This window comes from Tachypleus tridentatus, chromosome 9, assembly GCF_004210375.1.
Source record: "Tachypleus tridentatus isolate NWPU-2018 chromosome 9, ASM421037v1, whole genome shotgun sequence".
NCBI lineage: Eukaryota > Metazoa > Arthropoda > Merostomata > Xiphosura > Limulidae > Tachypleus > Tachypleus tridentatus.
In genome coordinates this window covers 26,199,798-26,227,111 of record NC_134833.1, presented here as the reverse complement: position 1 = coordinate 26,227,111, position 27,314 = coordinate 26,199,798, and the positions used below count along the sequence as shown (strand labels likewise).

Genomic DNA, 27,314 nt, shown 5'->3' with positions numbered 1-27,314 from the left:
CTGACTATCCAACAGAAATCATGAGCGATGTAAGCAAGACCAAAGGGTAGGTCACAAATGTGGTAAACCACACCCTGATGGACTTACTAAAGATAAGTACGAGGCCGCGTTGAGATAAGATGTGTAGATAAGCAATAGTAACGTCATCTTGGTCATCCGTAAGCCCAGAGAAGATGATAAAATGGGGCACTTGAGGATGAAAAACTGATGATAGGCTTGCAGTCTCCCGTTTTCTTGGGAAAAAATAAAAGTCAGGAATAACATCCACGTAAATTATGTAGAACAGGTTTGATGGCCTGCTGAGATAGCAGGCCCTGAATCTCTTCCATTAGAGAATGGCTGGCCATTGGATACTGAGGTAAAGGGAAGGAAATGGGTATAGGAGGAGGGGAAAGGAACGGGATCACGTATAGTCCCGACAAAAGTCAAAGATTTCAATGATCTGTGATGAAAGTACAACGCTAATAAAGAAAAGTGGCAAGTTCCCACTCGATCAGAGCTCAACTGGTAGTTACTGTTGGTGATGCAACGTGCTAAAGACAAAAGGGTGAGACAAGGCACCACGAGGAGGAGAGCTATGTAAGGGTTGGGAAGGGAAAGGATAAGCCGTAACTGTGCCATATTAGGCTCTGACTGAAACAAATGGGCAACAAAATTGGAAAGGGTAGACTATTATACTGATGCAACTCGTGACTCCAAGGACGGGGAGATCGTGTCAAATATGTAATGCCACAAGAATGAGGCACATACTTAAAGTTCAACGATAATAAGTTGGTAAATGGATGCAAACTAAGGCTGCATCATGACCTAGACGGTCCCAATAGAAGAACAAAGTGAAATTGAAGAATTGTGAGGCAGGAATACTGGGTAGAGTCAGAGTTACAGGAGATTCGGGGGCTGCTCCCTAAACAGGTGAAATAGAAACTAACAATTGTTGGTCTGGACAAGGACATGCAGAAGCAAACTGGTCTGTACTTGTGAGGGTAAGTTATGATAATCCCATCATTTAATTTGAGGAACGTGCTTGGATATTGTTTCTCAGTTATGTGATGTTTTATCCCTTGACCTTATTCATATGAACTACATCCTTCCTTATTATATGTCCAATTTTCCAATCCAGGAAAACCATAGTAGGTCTAACAGCATCGTTAGGAGGGTCATAGGATGGCATGGCAAAATCAAGAGATTAAAATATTCACTTCAAGTTCTCGTCAGCCAGAACAGGCTTAACATGTTTGGGAGAGAGTATTTTTCTTATACATAAGCCACATCAGGCTATACGCTAAGCCCACCGAGAGGTATCGAACCCCTGATTTTAGCATCATAAATTCGTAGACTTTTCGCTGTACTAGCGGGGGGCTGAGGAGGAAGTGAGATGAAGTCCAGAGATTGAAATTAACTATTAACCCAAGTAAAATTCAAACTTCTTGTGAATAAATGCTGATAAATCTCCCACATCTGAGGCCTGTGACATAGCACTAGTCATAGGTGTGACCTCCAAAGTGATAACATGAACTTTGGAATTCATATATAAAGAAGGGTTAATCAAAAATCAAATAAATAATAATGCAACTGCTTTTAAATTAACGTGAAGAAACAGTCTAAATAAACGTAAAAGTAATTAAAAAAAAACACTTTGGAAGTGTACTAAAGCTGAACGTTAAACTTGAAACAAATAAATGAATACCCACGAGCACAACCGTTGTCACATGAGAAGTGGTAGTTTGGTAGGAAGTTACACGTAGTGTCACATGCATCACGTGATTATGCCACGCTCCTATTGGTGGTGAAGTGACAAATGATAATTTGCGTGAGAGATATATTGGAACTATTCAATTAAATAGGGGAAATAAGAAGGCTTTTGACATGTGTTATAAAGAAAATGTTTGCATGTAGAGGGCAGCATTGGACGAATATAGCTTATCTTGTGAGTGAAGTGCTGAACATGAATTAAAAAATGGAGCTCAGTACTATGGAGAGTATACAGGATTTAAATAAGCAGTTGGCAGGTGCGTTCATTGAAGACCACTTTTTGACTTCTTTCCAAACAACGGTGATATCAAATGGAGATGAGGCAAATATCTATTCTAATTGGATATTTAATGCAGTATCCAGTGGACTCTGATCAGATATTAGTTTTGCAAGAAATCACATAAGCAGCAGCATTTCCATCAGTGGATTACCTCTCAATATTAACTATGTAACAAAATGTTTATTTTTTCTTGTTCCTGGGCAGAAAGTGTTATTTCCCAATTACTTATGGCTAAAGTAAATGAAAAAAAGCCCTATTTTTCTCTTCAAACTTTGCTTTTGTGACCTGGGAGCGTATAACGAAAACATGATGGGAAACTATATTGGAGGGCTGATACGTGAAAATGATTTACATTACAGTCGCAAATCTCGAAAAACTACTCACTTCTAAACATTTTTGTATAATTTTGGTATAAATACATGTAAATTTTGATTCATATGTTGTTTTATTCAGACCATATGTAAATGAAAATGTGCTAATTTGCCCCGTTTTTACACAAGAAATAGGTTAATTTCTAAATTTCATTATCCAGGTCACAAAAGCAAAGTTTGAAGGGAATAATGGCGATTTTCTGTACTTTTATAACATAAGCAATTAAGAAATAACACATACTATTCAGGAACCAAATTTGTGTTACATTATAACTGGTATTCCATCATCTAGTTCACTGATCATATACATTAACTTTTAAGTGTATTAGCATTTAGTTTAAAGAAATGTCTTTAATACACACCTACCATATTACCAATGAATGCCACAAGTAGTCATGGTAACAGCATTGCACATCTTCACTAAATTTTAATAAACAATGACAAAATAATTACTTTAATATTATATTATAGTGAAGTGGCAATAACTCAGATCTGTGGCACATTTTCAATATGTATTACTTGATCCCAAAGTATCTAAATGTGACTGGATGGTAAGAGACAGATATTGGTAATCCAATCAAAATGACTATTTGTCCCATATTTTGTACCTTAGTGAACCCAGAAAGGATCTTGTCACACTACATAAATATTACTATTAAGAGCCAATTTGTAAAGTGTGCCATGTCAGCAAGTATGGTCCCAGGTGAAAGGTAGTTTAGTTTAATATCAATACCATTTCTGTTAAATGTAACTGCCAGTCAGACAATTTTGACATTTGTACTATTGAAATTGAATACATCTTGAATTTTTATATGCAAAAAACGGCTCATTTGGGTTGAGAAAATATTTTACATAGAACCCAAACGAGCCGTTTTTGCATATAAATTTCTCAACAAGTGGGTTTCTCGACATCACTGACATCTTGAATTTGATGTTACAGTTATAAAGATTTCGTTTTGTAATGTGATTGTAGGAAGCTCTATGGTGTAAAAGAAAATACGAAGAAAGACATAGCTTCAAAGAAAACGGAGACTGAACCAGCAAGTTCTGTTGCATTAATTTATTTTGTTGTAGCTGGTAACTACTGAACTGACAAATTACAAAAAGAGTTAATTAGGTAACTGCCCAGTTTTATTATGATAATTAAATATGACATTCCATTTCAGCTGATTTATCTCTTGCATTTCCTTCTTCTGAGATACAATTTCAGTAGTTACAGTATCCATGGCATGTCTGTTGACATACCTGAGGTACTTAAAAAAGTATATGGACAAGGGTTGAGATACAAAAAACAAGAGTTATTTGGATACCATAACTGAATAGTTATAGGAAAGTAGTTAAGTTAAAACATTAACAGAACATGAAAATACCCAGTACAGTTTATAATCAACACGTTAAAAGAAAGAAGTTGAAATTTTAAAAACAAATTTTAAAAAAACCCTATTTTTCCCTTTATCTAAACATATAAAAATATCTTTAAATGTGTGATATGCTGACTTACAGTCCTACGTATCAGTAAACTTTTAAAATTTACCTTTCAAAAATTTTCATGAGTCTAACTTACCATATAAATAACAAATATTTTCTAATGAAATACATGTTTATGGTTAAATTTACTTGATTATTCAGTTTTAACATTTCACAAATATCAACACATAATGACACCGTGATTGTTGTAGTTTGTTGCAGCTGTATTTAGTGCTCAAAAAACTTTATGCAGCCAAGTTTTCAACTCGTTAGTGAGAATGTATGAATAGTCACAAGTTCCACTTTTGATAATAAACCAAAATTACTTCCTTGTTTGTTGAATTTTGCTCAGTTGTTTTCAAGGGTTATCTGGGATAACCATGTTAATTTGAAAGTGACATTATACAAAAGGCAGGTAGTAAACACCATTTGTAACCAAGTCTTGTACTAAAAGAAACTATTAGTAACAAAAACATATATAATTTGTCTCAAAATCACTAATTCTAAAGAAGTAAAACAATTAAAAAACACACAAAAAAAAATCAAATTTCCCTATTAATGTGTATATTAAATTTTACGGGTTTGAAAATACAATGCACCATCACCGAAAACACAACTTTGTAACATTTATTGTTCAGTAGCTTCAGTTTTGTAACTGTTATGTAAACTATAACAAAGAATTTGACATCCTATAAATAAGTGGAATAAAAAACACTATTAATAAAAAATACAAAGGTTTCCTGTACGAATTTTTGAGATAACAATTGGAATATGATAGAAAGTACCAAAGAATAAAACTAACTACAGGTGATAATCAGAGCAGTACGAAGGAAGCACAAACTTCCCTGTATTAGAACATTCACACCGTAGTCACAATCCTAGAAATAGCTGCTATGGTCTTCACTATCTACAAAATGTCTGTTGAACTCATAAAACTAGTTCCTTGTCCTTAGAAAGAAGTGCAAAATATTCTTCTATAATGTGATCACTCACGTCTTCAACTGTTGCTGGTTTCCAGACAGGTTTGTTGTCTTTGTCAATTAACACTTCAGAATACAGAGATTGAAATTGTATGTAAGTAACACATATAAATATATATAAAAAACTTATGGCTTTACTCAAAAATGTCATCAAATTTAAATACCGTTAAACTTTTTTTTTATTAAAATAGCACCAATTACACTGTATTAGTCCAACAAAAGTTTATGTTTCTTGCCAACTATTTAAAAGAAATACTTCATAATACTGTAAGAATGAAATAACTTTTTGTCTCAGCTACAAAGTGTTCTTTATTGTGAATAGTATTACAAATACAAACTAAACAAATATGTTTTCAATGCATTTATAGTAATCTTAAGCACTTTTCATGGGTTAAGTTTATGGTTATAAGATATCTATTTACTGAAGAACGTGTAATTGCTTAAAATCTGAATAAATGTTATGTTTACAACCCGTTAGAAGAACAAAAGCAGACAACCTAACTACATAATTCAACAAACACTCACTTGATCTGATAGATTCATTTTACTATAAAAATGATAAACCATTGTGTGTATGTGTTAGCATCTATCACCTAGAGTTACTTGGCTCGATTACAGGAATTTTTAATCAGTCAAATGGAGACTATCTGATGGTGTACATTGGATATTTTATGATTTTGGCCAGAATTGGGTTCAAAATGCCCCTGAAATAAGACACATTCCCTACTTTGTTTTACAGACTTTTGGGCTTCCATCATCCAGAGATGAGTGGCTTGATTATCTTAACTGTTTTGGACAGTAACTGAAAACTGGCCAATGGTGTATATGGGTACTTATGTTTTGTATTTCCCATTTTCAAATAGATTTTTGGTTATAAATTTAAAGACACAAGTACTTAGTCAGAAGAGTCAATTATTACCTTCCACAGAGCAGAGTAGACAATCAGCATGTAACTAATTTTCACTTCCCTAATGAGTACTGTCAACTAGCAGTAACAAATAAAAAGCCTTCTCCAATACTTTCACCAGAAGACAACATCATAACTTATTAACTGCCTTGATATTTTTGCATAATTGAGTGACCACCTACCTACTTTTAGGTACACAAAATAGAAATAATTTACCTGATCTAACACCTTCATAGAAGTCATGACCCTTCATAAATCTTTGAGAAATTCTGTATTCCATCTTCAAGCACTCTTGCAGTGTCATACTCTTTCCTAACTCAAGCTGGTGAAAGGTGACTTTCAGAGATGTTGGCGACTATAATAAAAACAGATTAACCTGTTTCACTGAAACATATACTAAAACTCACAAAATGCCTAATACATTTCAGATTTCTTGATAGGGAATCTAACCAATTTATTTTATTGTTTGTTTGTTGTAAAGTTCAAAAATACATAATGGGATATCTGTGCCTTATCCACCATAAAAGTTACTACAAAACTGGAATCAAACCCAGAATTTTAAGGCTGTAGGTCTTTAAAGTTACACTGACCAATTAGAATAAACAACATAAAGTATAATTACCCTACCATTTTAGCTAAAATCTGCAACTGCTGCTTGGCCCACTCTGAATTGTCTTTAGTCAGGTTTTCTATGACCACTTTTAAACTGTCTCCTTCAAATAAGGTGTTGATTTTTCCCAGGGCATGTTTTAGAACAAAATCCTTCTTCTCAATTATAGACTGTAATATTAAACGTTTTTTTTTCTTTCCAAAAGCTAAGATGAAATTAGATAACCACCAAACTTGCATTTTTTTCACTAAAACTACATTAACATAACATTAAATGACTTGAAAAACATCATCTACACTTTCAATACAGGAAGCTTGGAAAAATGAACTCAACCAATAGTAAACAAGACTCAGAAATGATCTATGTAAAACAAGAAGTTAAAAGGAAATAGCTCAGTATAGAACGATTAACTACCAGTTAAAGCTAAAGTTATGCAATATTTACGAGTTACAATTACAAACAAACCATTTGATTTCCAGGAAAAATAAATACAAGTTATATTTTATTTATTACATGCACAAACACTTAATATGTGTGTATCGTTTTAATTGTGACATCAAACACACTTGCTGTTTTATGTTTTTTTTGTAAACGTTTTTATAGATTTTTGTTCAGCGCATCACAGAAACTGTTAATATATTTGTGGCATTTTAATAGTGATGTTAAAACATGTTCAGTTGTTTTGCTTTTGTAAATGTTTTCATATGTTTTTGTTTAGTGTATGCACAACACTATTAATACATTTGTAACATCTCAACTGTGATGTCAAAACACGTTCAGTCGTTTTGTTTTTGTAAATGTGTTTTTGTTTAATAAATGTACAAAAACTGTTAATACATTTTTATTATGTTAATTGTAATGTCAAAACACCTTCACAGTTGTTTTGTTTTAGTAAATGTTTTTTATGTTTTTGTTTAGTGCATGCACAAAAACTGTTAATACATTTGTAACATCTCAACTGTGATGTCAAAACACGTTCAGTCGTTTTGTTTTTGTAAATGTGTTTTTGTTTAGTAAATGCACAAAAACTGTTAATACATTTTTATTATCCTAATTGTAATGCCAAAATACCTTCACATTTGTTTTGTTTTAGTAAATGTTTTTTTTTTTATGTCAAACAAACATTAAGTCTTTTCTTTTCACAAATGATTTTATAGTGCAAAATTACACATATATATACTAATTATTTTGAGTGCTCGGCATTATGAGTTCTGTTTAACGTACAAGTAAGTTACCAAGATGATAATTTTGGCTCTTACTTCATGTTACAACTTCAATACGTTTTCTAAAAACTGAAGCCTCTGTTCAGTTATTCACTAAGAAACACTGTAACACAGACCAACTACAATGTGAGAAACAATGTAAAATAGCTTCATACATTGGTTTTGATCTCTGGCAAAATGGCTGTACTTACTAATCAGTTGTTTGTTTTAATATTAAAAATACATTGAAATGATTACCAGTGCTAGTAAGCCTAATCTGAAGTCAGTTGCAACGTTTCTGTAACACAACAGTATTGTAGCTGTATAAATTACTCTCATATAAATAGGACTCATAATGAGATGCATATACTTATGCTTTCTGAGTTTTGTACACTGTAGAATGACCATATTGACTAAAAGCAGAAATATTTTAAAGATTTTTGTTTCAACAACACTCTTCTCTGCACGAATTATGAGAACTAACTGTGCCTCGTACTTCAGTAAGAAGTTACGACAACATCTAGAAAAAAGTGATATGTTGTGGCCAATTCATAAACAGTTTTTGATGATTTCTGTGCACAACAACAGGCAGGCTCAGTGTTTCACCTCAAGATATATATTTTAATGATTTATTACTTTAGAGTTTGATTAATTTTATGTATATAAACACTAAACCACCTGTTCTTGGTTCTTGCAGAGCAACTTGTCAATCTCTTGGGTTGATGGAGAATCCATTCTTATGAGGTCTTCTTCCACAGTTTTGATCTATTGATGTGAATGAAAAAAAAACTTATGCTATATCTATATCTCAGAAGAGTTATATCTATATCTTAGAACAATTATATCAATGTTATATCTCTATTTTGTGTGACATTCACATTTGTAAATAAAAATTTTACTGAAATAAAAATCACAGTTCCACCTATTCCATGGGTGCATTTTAAAATGTAGTGAAACAAAATTTATAAACATAAAATATAATTTATTTTTTAAAGAAATTGCTTAAATAGTGTTTTATTACCATAATAGCCCACACATGCACCATCAGTACCTGAACAACAAGTTTCACATGCATTTCACAGAGTATACTAACTGACTGGACCTTTATGTCTCTATATTTCTGTGAACATCTAACAAATTATTATTAGTATACTCTGAATGTTTTCACAAGTTATTACTGGCTTGCAGGTCTTAAGTTTGGCATCTCCACAGATGAGGTATAGAAAAGAAACCACATCACTTTATTAGCACCCTCTGGTTAATCAGGACAGTTTAGATACAATTTTAAACAGTTTCAAAATTTTGAATCTAAACATCAAGAGGTAACATTACTTTAAAATGTTTTTTTTTGTAACTACTGTAATTTGTTTTCTGTAGGTCAGCTACATTCTTAAAAAAACTCTACAATTACTAAACTTTTAATAAGATTCTAGTTATGTTCACATAATAACATGACACTTATATTTAGGGTAATGTCACTAGGGCTAATTGCCACCATCCTTAATTCTGAAGTACCAATCAGAGGGAAGGAAGCCAGTCACCAGTATCCTAGAAAATGGACTCTCAACTCTTGCACCAACAGCTGGAAGTGCAAAGAATATTGTGTGTTTGTGGTATTGCACATATATACCCTAGCCTGCCATAGACCCCAACATTAAACAAATATGCAATCCTCAGTTACAGGAATTTTGTGGAGAAAAAATAGAAAATGCACCATTGAACATATTATTAATTAGAACATAAATAAATTCTGAAAATTTATTTTAAAATAAATTAAGAATATATTTTTTACAATTGTTAAATAGATGATATTAAATGATATACAAAGTTAAAACCATCTTAAAGGAAAATGTTATTGCTCATTTAGCATAAAGCAACACGTTATTGCTCATTTAGCATAAAGCAACACAATGAACTATCTGTACTCTGTCAAGAACCAAAGTCTGAGTTATCAGACTCACAAGGTTAAAACCACCTGTTGACCGACTGGTGCACCTGCATAAAATCCTGTTATCATAATAACAAGACATATAAAGATTATGAAAAATAAATTATATAAAGCTTCTAATAGTTTATTTAATCTAAGTTAAAAGACTTCACAAACATACTCTACTGCTATTCACAAAATGTGTTGCTATTCCAGCTTTAACAACATCATGGCCAGTGAGACGAAAGCCCGTCAAAGCTAGATACAGACCAAGTTTACCGGGAAGACGAGAAAGAAAGTGGCTTCCTCCCACATCTGGAAAGAATCCTATGCACAAAATATATCAAAGATAAATTCCATTATTCTGATTTTATCAATATTTTACATTTATAACATTTTAAATCATTACAAAAAATTAATAAACTATATATTTTTTTACTTATTATTTTCAAAAGAAATAAACAGTATATTTGAAAAAACCATAATATCATGCTAAAACAGTACTTTATTTTTCAAAGACACATATAACCCATAATAACTTGTTATTTCATGCACATAATACTTTAAAGACAACTTTGAACACAAAAGTAACACCCAAATATACATCATTAAATCCCTCCACTGTATTTTTACAACCTGGATTAAGATGAATACAAGAGAAGAAATGTGTATCAAAATACTTCCATACAAGTTATAATAATAATAATTACTTGGGACAATCCAAGTAAATCATGTAAACAGCATTTGTTTCTACAGATAACAAAATGCAGCAGTCTACACTTCTAATAACATTATCAATAAATATATCACCAATGAATGTTGAATACAATTGTAATGGATTATTTTAATAATAAGCTATTTATCATACCAAACACGTCTTACAGGCCAACAGCTTGCACTGAAATGTAAAAGCAGATTTCTTCTACTAACAAGTATGCATGACAACTGCAAATTAATATCTGTGCAAATAAAACATTTCTGAAACTATTAAACTAACCTATGTATTATTTTAAAATTGAGGTTTACAATTCGTAGAGTTGGTACATCAAATGACATGGCATATTTCTCAACAATCTGTGCACCTTAATTAAATACTACATAACAAATAAATGAAGGCATTAGCTAGCAGTTAGTACTTACAAGATTGTTACTTATCATAACAACAATTTATTCACTGGAAAAGAAAAAAAATAATTACTTGAATGAAAATTATTAATCAGAAACACAAAACAAAGCTGTACTATAAAGTTTTACATAGTGTAAGATGTTTGGCCTTAGGAGAAAGTTGAATGTGGGGGAAAAAAAGTTTATGTCCCTAACTGCCAGAGATTACAAAGAAAGTTACGTAAAACTTTTTACACTTCAATTTTTTCCATTATCTACTAGGGATCATATTGAAGACAAACATACTGATGGATAAAAACAGATTACATGAAATCCAGTACTTAGAATTTCAAAAGCATACATGTATGTATATTACTTACCAATGGCTGTTTCAGGCATGGCAAAAACAGTTCTTTCTGTAGCTACTCTAAACTGCCCATGCACAGACAGACCCACACCCTGTAATAACACAAACTTCAACATAAACTCTAACACAGGAAAGACAAGATTTTAAGAAATAAAAAGAAAATTCTTTACACACCAATAATACATTATCTAATACATAAATCAGAAAAAACAATAAATCACAGTAATGTTTACTTTTTAAAAGACATAAAAATAACAATTACAAAAAATATTAAGCTTGTTACGTTTCTTACTTTTGATCTGATGTTGAAAATACATTTCATGAATGTTCACTTTATATATATATATATATCTTTCTGCTGTTTTTCTTTGAACATATGAATTCTGGCATAACTACATTACCAGATATACATTATTCAGGTAAGACCTTTAATCACTTGGTCAGAGAAATATTTTATTAAAACACTAGCTGTAAAAACAATATCTAGGCAAATGGGATCTATAGAAACCTTTTCCAAGTATGATTAATATTTCTTTGAAAGAAATGATATTTTGGGGTTCATATAACAAGAAATTGATTACATCTATTTTTGTTTTCTAATAATACCTTCCTCTATATTCAAGGAATAATACTGATTAATATTTTCTATATCAAATTAAGTTTGATATTATGTTTTGCTTGCACACATTCATAAAAACACTCAAGGTTTTTTGGTTTCTAAACTTCAATTTATGCATCTACATTTATTTATCATTTTGAATACAGATAATCTGCTAGAGTGACATTTATGCAGCAAGATATTACACTAAAATGTCTATGACAGTTTCTCAACATCAGCTATTCTAGCTTCAAAATATTTTAATACATCTAAACAGACAAACTGCACATTTCTAAGGTAGTTGTCATATTTTCAACCTCCATCAGCTTGTTTTATCATAGTGCAAAGCATATATATGTTACATAAAAATGTATTTCAGAACATATCCTTCCAAATTTTAAATGAGATATTTGTTGTGTATTTACTATCAAGATTTGTGTATTTGTTTAATATCAGCAAACATATATTCACAAACAACACACCCTAAATGCTTTCATTCTAATCATGTTGTGTGAAGTAGATAAAACAGTAGAAAATATTATACTGAAACCAATACTAAATACAGGTAAACAACAACCAGGGTGTTTTTTAAAGAGGAAATTTACTTTCAGGAAACCAGTTTCCAAGTGATCTAGTCTAGTTGATAAATGTAATCAGTGAATATTATAATGGATACTGATTGAATAAGAAAAATAAGCATATTTCTCAACCATTTAAGTATTTCAGATGAGAGATAATTATTCAACTATCTACCTGAGGCTTTTCCTAGTCTTCACTTGTTTGTCGAAATAAATTTTAGGCTAGTAAACTATTTACTTATGTTTTTATGTAAAGAAGTTGTTTTAGTTTATTTAATTTTATGATTCATACCGAGTAACAACTTACTACCAAGAGTTATTAAAATAAAAATTAACATAAAACAGGAGATCCGCAGGTAATCTGGATAACCAAGTATTGGACAGACACAGGCTTGTATCAGATAAATGTGAGTAATCAATGGTACTGAAACAACAGCAGTAGCTTTAGACACCCTTGAGGAATATTCCCAAAGATAAAAAAATAAGAGGATTTATGTGTCATAAATGACTTTGAGCATCCAGCAGAAAATTTCTATTGAAGGTATGGGAATGCTAAGTAATAATTCCTTGTGTATTAAAGCTTAAATACTTTATACAAAATTAAATCAATGTGGGATTGCAAAGAAGTATGATACATTTTATTACTGTTTATAATACTTACACCTCCCATAGTTATCCCATCTATTAAAGCCACATAGGGGAAGCTGGATGGTTCCTGTTACGAAAAAAACATGAGAAAATTTCTTTTAACAAGAGATCGATTTAGTAAATTTACACATTTTACTTTTTTCTCACATAGTAATTTACTACATGGAAAACAATGTCATTCAATTATTTTCTGTCAGGATGGGTGCCAGAGACACTACTGAAATGAGCTGTTTGTTGCATCTTGGGTATAGAAACCCACTTTTTAGTGTCATATGCCTGTTGACGTACCGCTGAGACACTGGAGGCAGGAGAAAAATAGGTTTTACTTTTTACTTGTTAATCTACTAATGATTAATTGAACTCATTGAAAACTGCAGAAATACAGGGCAGTAGTGACCCCCTCCCCCCAACAGAAATATTAATTCTGCTGTATCTAATAACAATAAAAAAATTCATTTCTTACTAATTTATCTAGTGACAGATTCACTAAATCTAAACATAATTGCAGGAATACTGGATGGGACAGCAAGTGTTGAAGTGTTAACTCATTAATTATTTTGTATGCGACTGCTCCTTATTCTAAGTTATTCCAAGTTCCCTAAACATGCTAATGCAACTTGTGAAAAAAATATATTAAAAACTATATCACAGTAGTATGTAGTACACAGCACTGTGTGAAAGAGTTTGTACATCACATTGGTGCCAGTGAATGTTCTCTGAAAAATAACTTGGTTTAGAGTTTTGTGGTCTCAAATAATATTAGCATTAATTGTGGAAAATATACTGACAATGACCATTACCCTCTGTCAGTGAAGCAAAGTTGAACAAAAAGCTCTGAAAATTGAAAAGGTACCTGCTACCTCTACAGTGGTGGAGTGTGAGAAATATTTCCTAGAAGTTCCTCACTCACAACTACACTATACATCTCCAACTTTCATTAGAAATCACAGCTTTCTGTTCATATAATAAAGGTGTTGTGTATTTATATGAAGGTTGTGCACTATAAATACAGTTTAAATAACAATGCTGATATGCTGTAATAATACATGTTCTGTTTATGTGAATAAAGTTTTGCATAATATCTCAGTTACTGGCCTAGTGGTGTTTTCTATTGTATTATATTTTCATATTCTTTGAAGCAATTCCTTCCACATGTTGACTATTTATATTTTAAGGACATATAACTCAAAATTTTACACATAGTGCTAAACAGTGAGATTTTCTTTTACAGATGTTAATTACTATTTACTATGGATGAAGATTTCACATAAACTTTAGAAGTAGTATTAACTTTAAAATATTTGTGGTAAAACAATGTAAAAATCTATCACTGCAAAAATCAACTCCTGAAATTTATTTTTCAGAAACAAGACTATATTTAGAAACTTTCAAGATTAGTTCCCATGTTCCATAAATGAGACTTTTTACTCTTTGTATGCATAGCATCTGTTTCTTTTATATCAAGATTTATTTTTTTTATTTTGTGCAAAGCTACACAAGTGCTGTCTGTGCTAGCTGTCCCTAATTTAGCAATATAAAACTAGAGGGAAGGCAGTTAGTCCTCAACATCCACTGCCAACTCTTGGTCTACTCTTTTACCAATGAACAGTGGGATTGACTGTCACATTATAATGCCCCCACAGTTGAAAGGGCAAGCATGTTTGGTTTGACAGGAATTCAAACCTGCGACCTCACATCATGAGTTAAGCACCTTAACCACCTGGGTATGCCAGGCCTCTATATCAAGAAAAACATTTTTTTACTTGAAAATAAGTTGTGGGTACATTAATATTATGATAAATACTGGTAATCATATGTATATACATATTAAAAAAAAAAAGTAACTGACTGAAACTCTGTACCAACAGCAGCTTACAAGCCTCAGTTCAACATACTATGAAGTAATTTGAAAATATAAGTTATCACACTATGGATCAAACTTGCTAAACAAATGTTTTGATTTGTTGGCTAATGAAATATACAGATTTCAGTATGATTTACATTAAAGTTAAGTTGTATTCTATAGTTGACACACTGTAGTTGTTAATATATATAGGATTCCTCACCTACCAGTCAAAAAATTCAGCTGATACTCTTCTCTGAAAAAGTCTTCGGTTAAAGGGTCACCATTCTTTGTAGCTAAAGCAATAGCTGGAATAACAATAATAAATCAGAAGTGACAACAGCTCAAATAGTATTCCTGATATAAGAAAGATAACATTGAAGTAGCTTTTATTTTACACACTTTAAAAATGTATATTTACTATTTTGAAACTTCTACTAAGCCTCAGTAATATCTTCTCCGAAACTCATCTCGCAGCCATAGGAGAACATGAATATTACACCTATAATATTAACAGGGGTATAGTTAGTAAATTTACAGACGACATCAAATGCTTGGGAATTTATATGCGTTTTGGCAATACTAAGACACTACAGAATAAATTAGACCAATTGGTAAGTTGGATATATATTTGGAAAATGATCTTTAGTTATGGTAAGTGCAAGGTAATACATTTAGGTTATCATAATTTTGATCACACAGTAAAACAAGTGGGAATAAATTCAATACCATCTTGACACAGTGGTAGTAAAAAGGTACTAAAGCCATCAAGGCAGTGTGCTATTGCTAGTAGCAAAGCTAACATAATTCTAGAGATGTAATTGGAGGTCATTTTTTTCTTACTTATAAATAAAACTACTCCAGAACAACTTGCATTAGTCATCCCTAATTTAAAAGTGACAAACTAGAGGGTGAGGCAGCTAGTCAACACCATCTATCATCAACTGTTGGGCTATTCTTTTAGAAAAAAAAAGTGGGATTCACCATCACATTATGATGCCCCTATAGCTTAAAAGGAGAGCATGATCAATGATGGGATTTGAACTTGGAACTCGTAAAGTGGGGTTGAGTACCCTAACTGATAGGCCATGCTGGGCCTCTAAAAGTGAAAATAGGTAATTCTCTTTACATAAAAATCCTTACACATGACTCACTTGGAATACTATGTAAACTTTCATTCTCCTTATCTATCAAAGAGTAAATGAGTTACTGGACATGGTTCAGAGGAATTGTTACTGAAATGACTTGGAGGATGGTAGGATTGTTACTACGGGTAGGTTAGGAACTCTTCATTTTCTCTTATGAAGAAAAGGGTAAGATCTGATCTTATTGAAGTTTACCTATATGCATAAATCACAGAAAGGTTATTCCACTTGTTTGTTTCTTTCTGGAACTTGAAGACTAGAGGGATGGCAACTAGTGAATAGTACCTACTGCTAGTTCCTGGGCTATTCTGATCTGACCAAACAGTTAGAAAGGATTGTCACTATTATAAAACTCCCATAACCCCAAAGTGTTGGCCAAGATTTTACAGCAATTTGACACAAAACAATGCATCCTCAGATTTACAGTTTGACACGCTAACTACCCTGTCCACAACATCAGAATCAGAAGTGCATGTCATCACATTTTGTACTTACATTCAAAATTTTATTAAACTATTAATTTATGAACATACGTCTATAAACTTGAAATAAAATTTCAGTTTGTAATTGAAACTTTAGTATCATACATTACCGAATTTCTTAGCTGAAATATAAATATTAAAAAAACCCTAAATATTGATTTTTGTGTGTGACATGGTACAACATCTTCTGAGCTGAAATGTAAATATTAAAAAAAGCTAAATACTGATTTTTGTGTATGTCACATGGTACTATAACTTCTGCATTTGCTCAGGTTGTATCATAAACCTCATAAATAGTTTACAATTTTTAAGGAATCAGAAACTTAAATTACCAATATCGAGAAGCTAGAATACAAAAGCCCCCCCACATTTTCTAATTACTGATATATCATCATGTTTCGTCAATCCACCCACCTCTTCCTCTTTTTCAAATACTTCTTTACCTACACCCACTTCTCTCAATTACATGTTTATACCCAACTGAAAGCACTCAGTTTAAAACTACATAATCCTAAAGTATTGTACGGTTTGAAGAGTGAGGGTCAAGGCAATATGCTGATGAAAACACTATGTAACAAAATTTTTACTTTTTCTTGTTCCTGGGCAGAAAGTGTTATTTCCCAATTGCTTATGCCTAAAGTAAATGGAAAATACCTATTTTTCTCTTCAAACTTTGCTTTTGTGACCCATTTTCCAGAACATTCCAGGTAGATTCAGCGCTTGGTAGCTGATAGAGAATTTTCTTGAACTTACAACAATTTTCAAGGACTTTCTAGAATGTTGTAGAAGCCTCAAAGCTGTGCTGCTCCATAACCGGAATAAGTATCCATATCTTCCCCTGGCTCATTCAGTGCACCTCAAAGAGGAATACAACAGTGTCAAGACCTTGGTAGAAGTCTTGAAGTATGGTGAGTATGACTGGGAGGTTAAAGGAGACTTTTGAATTTGAATTCAACACACTACAACAGGAAGCACTGGCCACAACGGACCGAGTTCTCTGTGGGGAGGCACAATGTCAAGTGTGAGCCACCAGTGGACCTCCAGAAGGTGTTGTTACCACCACTGCACATAAAATTGGGTCTCATGAAATAATTTGTCACAGCTCTTGATAAAGAGTTTGCAGCCTTCAAGTACCCTCGAGACTTCTTCCCGAAGCTGTCTGAGGCAAAGGTCAAAGCTGGTGTCTTTGTTGGACCACAAATAAAGAAGATCCTGAAGTGCACAGAATTATCCAAGAAGCTCAGTAGGAAGGCAAAAAAAAACCTTGGGGCAGCTCTGTCACAGTGGTTCAGGGCTTCTTGGGCAATCACAAGACCGAAAATTATGTGGAACTGGTTGAGGCTCTGGTGAAGAACTACGGCAAAATGGGCTGCAGGATGTCCCTGAAAGTCCGTATCCTTGATAAATTCAAGGAAAACATAGGAGCATATTCGAAGGAGCAAGGTGAGCACTTCCACCAAGATATACAGGACTTTGAATGCCATTACCAAGGAGCGTATAACGAAAACATGATAAGAGACTATATTACAGTCGCAAATCTTGAAAAACTACTCACTTCCAAACATTTTTGTATAACTTTAGTATAAATACATGTAAATCATGATTCATAAGTTGTTATATTCACACCTTATGTAAATGAAAATGTGCAAATTTATCCGTTTTTACATAGAAAATTGGATAATTTCTAAATTTCATTATCCAGGTCACAAAAAAAAAAAGGTTGAAGGGAATAATGGCCATTTTCTGTACTTTTACAACATAAGCAATTAAGAAATAACACATGCTATCCAGGAACAAAATTTGTGTTACATGGTGAAATTAAATTTTTTTAAGACAGAAATATTGCTTAGTTACAAAGCCTGAAAAATTACAGTAAATTTTTTGTGGTATTTGCGTTGTAATTTATAACTTTGTTTTTCAAAATACAAGTACAAAACCTCCAAAAATTATTTTTCTTGCATCCTCCATACACAAAATTCAATAGGGCTTAGCAAATACAATACATATGCATAAAAGAATTTTATAGCATTGTACACATTGGTGATACTGATATGTTAGTACTAAGACTAAAAAGAGTAACATTTATATTTTGTAAAAGCTAGTTTTATGCTATTCAATATGCTAAACGGAGCTGCATGTGCACCCCATAATTTACAACTTATGTGGTAGGGCTATTAGTTAGAATTCAAAGGTCAATAAAACTGAAAGTTAGTAACTATAAATAAATGTATACTTTTATATGAATTGAACTTTTAGAATAAACATTTGTGGTTTTTTGTTACTAACTGCAGTCATTTTAGATTTATTTCCTAATTTTTTATGGTGTCATGAGGTCAGTCAATTTGACCAACTCCCAGTAGAGAAAATAACAGGTAAAATATTTACTCTGCAACATTCCAAAAAAACAATTTTTGATTAAAATCCCTCACACCTTGATTATGAAAATCTTGTAGTTATTAATGACAACAGGTGAAATTTTGTAAAGAAATGTATACATCATAAAAAGTTATAGTATGAATATTCTCATGGTAACTTCAGTGATTACAAACTGGGTGCAATGCACCCAATTCCATGTTCAGAGTTAAGAGACAAAGCTGGTCTTAGGCAAAACTCTGGCTTGTGCATGCTTTGTATTTAGTGTCCTGGCCCCTGTAAACCTGATGAAATCTGCTTATTGCAATGTCTATTTTGGTGCCCTTCTGTGTGGGCACCCTGAGTGCAGGAAACAAATTCATGTTGCAAAAATCTTATAATCCAGGTGGAAACATTTGGGCCTATGGAAAGAAACAGAAAGGCAGAAACTTAGATACTGTTAATAAACAAGATGAATTGAAATATCATACATGTTTATCTTATTCATCCAAAAAACTGGCCTGCTGCTTAAACACAATTGTTAAAGCTTTTCTTCCTTGAGCCAAGGAATGATGAAAGAATGGCCATTAACAGAATGAAAGCATTCATAAGTTAGTCATACTACATTCAGTGAACAGAAAAAACAACAGTTTGTTTGCCAGATAATAAACTACTGGTATTAAAACAATTTTGAAAAGAAATCAAACAACATTTAAAAAAATTTTGAAATAATATTTGATGTTATACCAAAATGCCTTCAAGGAAAGAACATTCAGTTATAAACATATACAAATCGAGCTTAATTAGAAAACTGCCATCACTTTCTTCCTCTAAAGTTTAAAAATAATTTCTTTTAAAAATAAGCACCAAAATTCTATAAGCTTACATATTTATATTTAATTGAACATGTTTACCTCGAATGTCACCACCAGCACAGAAAGCCTTTTCTCCTGTTCCCTTAATAATAATCATTTTCATGGTAGGATCTGCTTCCCAAACCTGAAAATAATAATCATAACTGATGTATATATACATATATATATTTGATAATTTGTTTTAACAGAAACATCTTTACAGTAAGTACTGTAATTACTACAGCTAATACTGAATGACTTAAAAACCACAGTTTATGGATAACAGCTGCAATATTAATATTATAAAAATTGTCTTGAAATAGACTATCCATGATTAATGCACTACTGTGTAGCAACAGATTGACTATTTTCAAAATACATATCTAAAATATTACACCAAGTCACCCAACTATGATTGAAGACAACATTGTCTTTGTTTGTTTTTTTTAAAGTTGAAAAACACTGAACTAGTTTTGAATAAAATTCAATGGTTCTGAATTGATAGCAAAACAATCAAAAATAGATAATCATAAATCAAAGCTACCTTTAATTGAGGATATATCTTTCTAATCATTGGCAGGTTAAGAGCATTTAGTGCTTTTGGTCGATTTAAAGTGATGACTCCTTTGTTTCCAATCTTCTCCAAAATAACTTCGTCTGTAACTGATGTACTGAGTTTTTTCTACAAAGAAAAACTTATTACAAAACATGTATATTCAAATCCAAAATAAACTATACATATTAAGCCTTAAACCAAAAATAATAATAAGATCATCAAAATATCAAAGTTATAAGTGAGTAACAGTTACAGAAACTGTTACAGATTTTATAAGTAAAATATATAACTACATATTTTTATGTACCAAGTGGTACTTGATTTTATGTTCTATTTTAGTCAAACTACACATATCAAGATTGAACCTCAATGTTGATTTTTACAAATTTAAGAAGTCAAAAATACTACAACTACTTTTTGGATATAAGTTGGTTTCAGATTATATCAGCTGCAATACTGCTTGGTATTTTACAAATACTAAACTACTGGTAGCTGCATGCTGTGTTTGTCCATTATGTTAACAAAACAACAGATAATCACAGTCTTTCAGACATATACATAAAAATAATGAATGGAGTGAACAAAGAAAAAAAAACTTGTCACTATTTTTCTTAAATGCTCTCTTTACCATAAAACTCAAAACTATTGATTGAAATATTCTAAGAAAATAAGATGGTACATCATAAATAACATTTGACGATTAAAAATAAATTTTCAGGTATGTAGTCTGCTAATACAGAGGTAAATTTACAGAAAATTGACATAATTTAAGTCTTCAAATACTTATAAAATGTATTAAAATCTCTTCCATAAGTATTTATAAATCACCAGATACCAGCAATATTAAGAGTAAAAATCAATAACGTAAAAATGGGTCAACTATTCCACTATTTTAATCAGTAATACACAATGTTTTTGTGCTATCCCATGTAAGGGTACTCATGTTACATGTAGACATTAGTGTCACTCATATTTGTTGTCAGCTTCATGTATTTTGGTAGCACTACCTCATTCAATTGATGACTTATCCATGGCATTAAGACAGCAAAACTAAAATGTAACCAAAACCGAACCACTCATCCAAGTGGATAAACTAGATGATTCATCAGAATTCCTCTGCTCAATCTCATCAAGAACGGTCGAGTCATTTCCCTGGAAACAACTTTGTAAAAATTATTTCAATGTTTGTTAAATAAAAAAAAGCATGCTTTTATACAAAGAAATGTTCTTGTGAATTAAAAAGATAAACCAAATTAATCAACAACGTACCATGATGTAACAGGCTGGTCTGCTTTTCACGTTTAAAATGCTGAAAAAAATAACAGCAGGTATTTATATATTAAATCCATATCATTCCAAGCACATTATATGTGTACACAACTTTAATATATTAAACATAGCTGAAACTGCATGAAACAAATAATAAATTAGAAAAAAACATAACACAACTATGGTATGGTATAAATGATGAACAAAGAAAAACTCAAAACATGTGAAAATATATTTATGTGTTTGTTTTTAAAAGGGGGAGGTGTAATTACCTTGCATATGAGTGAAAGCACTCACTTGCTTAATAATAAACTATTATCTTGTTCATATAACTACAGTATAATCTTCCAGGCTGAAAGCAAACAATAAATACAAGGGATCGACTGCTTTAACGTGTGTGTGTTATGACAGCATTGATTACCTCCATGAATTATGCAAGAAGTCTAAATAATTTCAATACCAGTTGTGCTATTAATTATCAGAAGTTGGAGAGGTTTCAACAGCAATAACTATTCAATAATATCAGTCTTATGCAGCAAAAAATAACTTTTCTTTGCCATTTAGTTTACAGTTTCATTTTCAAAGACAGGAATGAGAAAACACTACAGTTGTTACCAGTGGAAAAAAACAAAGTGTTTGTAATTAAAATATCCACTTCATAAATGAATTATAATGAAATTGTTAAAGGTAGCTAATAACTACAAAAAGGAAAATTATCAGCCTGATATAACAGGAACTGGTATGAAAAAAATGCACATTATAATATCTGTTTTATTGACCTTATAGTGAAAAACAGTGAGAACACCAAACTTGTCAAATTAACTCAAATTTTATAACTGAAAAAAAAATATCAGACTGAATTTTTTAGCCCCTGCACTAATTATAAAATTGTAAACATATTTAAAACTTTTGGTAAAAAACAAACAAATGGCAAGAGATGCTAGAGTAAAACCAATGAGTTACATGTAATTTAAGTGTTTCCAATGAAAATTAGAATTCTCAGTAAAAGTTAATCCATAACGATTTGCATGATTTGAAAGAGCAAAAAGAAACTAAAGAAAGAAACATATACAAAGTATTAGCAAAATAAGTAGAAGGAAATAAAAGCCATATACTATGGGAATGTTTCTCTCCTCTTTATCATGTGAAAATTAACTGTATTTGAGCAACACATTGAAAGTTTACAATGTTATTGACTGTGATCAACTAATCAAGAAGTGACAAGCAGAAACCCTATAAAAATACAGGAAGCAATACTATTCCCAACAGTAGCAGTGTGATCTCGTCATACTCCCTGGGATAAAAATATCCTATGACGAGCAAGAAGAAATAAAAATTTTGGTTAGTCATGAACATTCCATGCAAAACATTTTGGGCAAGACTCCATAATTCAGTAGGATCTGTATACACAAGTTTGAAAGGGGATGTGGAAATGACACTGTTAATAAAAGAAGTGGTCAAAGAAGGAAACAAACTCTCCAGAACTGATGTGTAGTACCTCAGTGGCAAACAACAGACAAATACAGATCATGATAAAGACCATACTGTAATTACAGGTATGAATGTTACCTTGAGAACAAAAACATACATTCAAAATATTCTTACTGAATATGTAACTATTGAAAAACCACAACTGAGAAGAAGTAACCAAATGGTTGAAATGGATATTGGATCAGAATTTCACAACAGATGGATAAGTAAAACTGGAGACATTTATTCTTTGCAGATGAATTAAAGTTCAAATTGATTATTTAATGGCAAAAGAAGACAGTATTAATGTACAACATTTAAAAATGAAGTATGGTAGGAAATTCATACAAGTTTGAGACTTAATATCTGCCAGCACAGCGAGTTTTACACAAAACTACCCATGGCCTGTCTCCTGATAAGTAAAGGCAGATTCTGATCCACCACATCTCTACCTTAGGAATACAATTTCTCAGGTAGAGATTTATCTTCAAGCAAATCAATGATCCTAATCACTTGGCACATGTGGACAAACAATATCGTGAAGGTAAAAAAAGTCAATGGGACACTCACAACCACAGCTTGACCTGCAAGAAATTCCAGTAAGAACATTCTTGAGACTATACATGTTTATATAAAAGCTGCAAATGTCAAAAGGTGACTTAACAGCATGGCTATCTTACATGTAGTGATATTTAAAATAGTATGTGATAATCATAAAAAATATTCGTATAATTTTCAACTTATTTCATTTGTATTTTCTGTTATAATGTTTAATACCATCAAGAAACTCCCAATCTATTTGCAATTAGTCATTGTTTGTCACATTCCACATATATTGCTTGTGTGCTTCTAGAATCATTTCTCTTACAGTATATATGTATGTTAATGCTGTAATGATTTCCAGATGTACCAACGCATTGGAGTATTTTACCCTATAGTACATACTTTTTGATCATTGTATCATAAGAGTCAATGATGCACAGTTCAGTCAGTACCAACTGTCCATGGAGGATGAGTACCTGTCTATCAGCATACTTGCTAGATGTATATGGATAAACCTTAACCCATCAAAACAATGGCCAGTGATGCATAGCTTTGATTGGCATACCAGCTGTGTTCAGTTCTGCATTAAACTGTCATTTCTCAAGTTGTTTCTTGGAAGTTAGCCCAATCAATATTCTGAATATGCTTATAATTTTAACATCAACTTTGTTGTACCCTAATCCACCCACCAACGATAACTGATTGCACTGTAGATTGCTTCCATACTCAAAATTCAACTGATATTACATCATACTCAAGTAGTAACTTAGGTAACGATACACACCATTAAAGCACTACTATATACATACACACATAAATTCATTATAATTTTAAGAGAAGGAAATTTCAAATACATTTGGAATTAAAAAGAAAAGACATCTCAAGTTCTGAAATGAAAAATATACTTGTAGCTTTTTAAAAAAAATTACTCCATTTTTGAAATCAAACAGTAACTCTTCAGATAACAAATGGAAAAGAAATGAGCAATAACAAATACCAAGACAACAAGGCTTAAGACACTTAAAAACAGCAACAACAAACAAAACAATTACTTTTTTTTTTTACCTTCTACAAGTGACCATTATAAACAAACAATGTCTGATGGAAACATATCCTGGTAGGAAAAGGAAAAATATTAATTTGATTAAAAACCTTTATCTGACAAAAAACAACAAACAAATAAACAAACAAACTGGCATTATCATTAAATCCATGCTTGTTCAACAAAATAAAAAATAAAATATATGTCTACCTTTTGAGCACTTTTAGAATCATACTACTTTGCAAGGAAGCAACAGATGGTGAACTCTATGTCCTGTGATTCTTATTAGATACCACTCTCAAGAGAAAGACTGGCTGGAGTACTACGGAAGGGGTTTGCTCTATAGATAAGATACTAACAGTAATGTCAAAGTAAACAAATCTATCCTGTTCTCTTCACCAATCTTGAGTTCAATCCAAAAACTGTTAATACAAATTACACAATGAATCAAAACAATGAAAATGTGTAGCTGGTTAAAAAATTAAACTATGGAATATTGAACTAATTACTGTTTTACTTTATAATTATAAAACATCTTTAATTCACTTCACCCTTACTACTTTTAATATAATTTATGAACAGTGAAAGATGTACAAGAACTCTAATTCTGAACATATAAAATTAACAGATGTTACTGCACTTTATATTAGTTTAATGCTCCATTTTACAGTCCTAATTCTCAGTTTTGTTATTACGTTCTTATTATTAGTTATTATATTACTCGTCAGTATCAGTAACGTTACTTTTCCCTCTTATAAGTAGGGCTTCTCTTATTAATACCCTAATAGTATTATTCGTAGTTCTCGTATAGACTGTTAAGCCTGAACTAAGTTAATGTTTGTGAATTTCTCAGTTTCCAAATTTTCATTTGATATATTTAGTTTAAACAACTACGATAGCAAACATTACACTTGAATGTTGATTATGAAGACCACTCCAATTGGAAATACCACTTGATACTGTAGTATAAGCCTAAAACTCTTAAGATTTTCCGAGTCTTGGCACATGCTTACTCAGTCGCATATTGAAAAGGATTACAAGCCTAATTTACTATAATTTTCAAATCGTTGTACCTGAAGTTTTCACAAAAGTACACGTTCAATTACAAAAATGGAATTTTTTGTTACTATACATGGTATTATAAACGTATTTATCTCAATTCAAACATACAAAACATAGTGTGGCAATAAGAAGTTAATTTTAAATAATAAATAGTAGCAGTTGTACTAAATTAGTGATACCATTTTGGATCTGAAGCATCACTAGTACACCCGTTCCAGACACAATATAACAATCCTGTCTACCATTATTGACAATTAATAATATATATCTATATATATACATATAAACCAACACACATCCAAATATCTGTCTGTGAGTATATAATACGCTTTATGTCAGCGTATCACAAACTTTCTCGTTTCACGGCGTCCCTAGGCAAAAAGAAAAACCCAACAGTTCCGTTTATTAAGTAGTTAGGTCCAAAAGCTTAATATTTAATAAGTATTTATGTCCTAACACCTTAGTAGCCGTTTGAAAGAACACACGTAAATTGAAAGTAAAAACAATATTTTTATTTCATTTTTAAATGATCACAATTACTAATTAGATATGTGCACCTGTTGGGCACTGTACAGCTTCTCACACCTTGGAATCAGATTAGACACCGCCACCATCATTTCCTGTTTCACACCGAGTTTCGCGCGGTACTTGCTTTTTATCACAGCAACCCCCGAAAACCCAGCTTCGTAGAGATATTACGTCACAAATGGAATTAGGATTTGCTGAGCTTTAGCACTTAGCAGCGGATATTCATCTTTTACTGATATCCAAAACTCAGTTTGTTCCTTGCTACTAAACTTTGTTTTTAAAGTCTTGTGACAAGACAGCTCAATAAGATTTTCTTCTTCTGCAGAGGTAAATTTAGATGGGACCTTAGCTCTGAATGTGTCTTGAATCCATGCAAACTTCTCCATATCTTCTGGAAAGTAATTTTCAAACCAGTCACTGAACTATGTCAGATGCTCCTCAGAAACCGATTTTAGTTCGTGAGTCAAATAAACTTCATCGGATGTAACAAACTGATGCAACAGGGTGAAACAGTCTTTGTCACCACCTTCATTCATTTTTCTTCTCCATAATAGTAAGTTTTTTATGAAGGCTGAAACCTTCTCTGCAAATTTCAGAATGTGCATGTTGCTTCCTTGCAGAGAGAGATCCATGGACTTCAGTTTAACGAAGAGAGTGCACAGATATACTAACTTTGACAAAAAAACAAAAAGCAGTATCCAAGAAGCTTTTAGCACATTCATATTCTTCTTTTTCGAGATAAGAGTATAATTCCTGTCGTAATTGGAACATACGGAGCAATATATTCCCACGGGAGAGCCATCGCGAGCTACAGTAGTACAACAAAAATGTGTGCTCAGACCCCATATCCTCACACAGTTAAAAAAAAAAAACTCGCCTTCTGTGGCCGCGTTTTTATAAAGTTTACTACGTTTAACGCACTTTCCAGGATTAGGTTCAATGGAGGACTCAGGTGCTTTAATGCAATGGCTTCTCTGTGGATTATGCAGTGGGTTCACAGTGCATCAAGAGCTTTGCTTCGTATGAGTGTCTGCAATCCTCCATAACAGCCGAACATGAAGCGACCACCACCGGTACAAACACCAATGCACTTTGTCCAGTCTAAGTTGTTTTCACACATAAAAGTATCAAGGATCTCAAATAAGTATCGAGCCTTTGTACTTGCAGTGATAATTTTAGAAAAGATAAGGTTTTCCACAATTTTGTCACCATCCACCGTGTGTAGCAAATCAAATGAGCATCCTTGTTACTACCTGTTGCCTCATCCAGCTGTAACCTAACTTCCTCCCTTTCATTTTTTCAATTAGCTGATCGTTGAGATCTTCGACCATGTGTTGGATTCTATAACTGATAGTATTGTTGGATAAAGGCACCTTT

The 27,314-nt window shown here is 32.0% G+C and overlaps 1 protein-coding gene across 1 annotated transcript; it reads right to left on the bottom strand.

Annotated features, from left to right (window-relative positions):
- Positions 1-3,448: 3,448 nt before the first annotated feature.
- On the bottom strand, positions 3,449-25,620 carry Hibch (3-hydroxyisobutyryl-CoA hydrolase). Its single transcript, XM_076453342.1, has 13 exons — positions 25,257-25,620; positions 24,558-24,769; positions 21,293-21,332; positions 20,012-20,149; positions 19,528-19,612; positions 14,858-14,942; positions 12,805-12,847; positions 10,981-11,059; positions 9,678-9,823; positions 8,248-8,334; positions 6,385-6,537; positions 5,974-6,112; positions 3,449-4,916 (listed from the first exon to the last, which is right to left on the bottom strand). The coding sequence occupies exons 2-13, from the start codon at positions 24,578-24,580 to the stop codon at positions 4,798-4,800; spliced, it is 1,137 nt and encodes a 378-aa protein (XP_076309457.1). The 5' UTR covers positions 24,581-24,769; positions 25,257-25,620; the 3' UTR covers positions 3,449-4,797.
- Between the last annotated feature and the right edge of the window lie 1,694 nt (positions 25,621-27,314).

Coding starts and splice junctions, on each gene's coding strand:
- Hibch (XM_076453342.1), bottom strand. CDS start 24,580: ATGATTCTAAAAGTGCTCAAAAG. Junction 12,848..14,857: donor CTGAATTTTTTGACTGGTAG/GTGAGGAATCCT, acceptor GGAACCATCCAG/CTTCCCCTATGTGGCTTTAA. Junction 11,060..12,804: donor ATGGGATAACTATGGGAGGT/GTAAGTATTATA, acceptor GTGTTATTACAG/GGTGTGGGTCTGTCTGTGCA.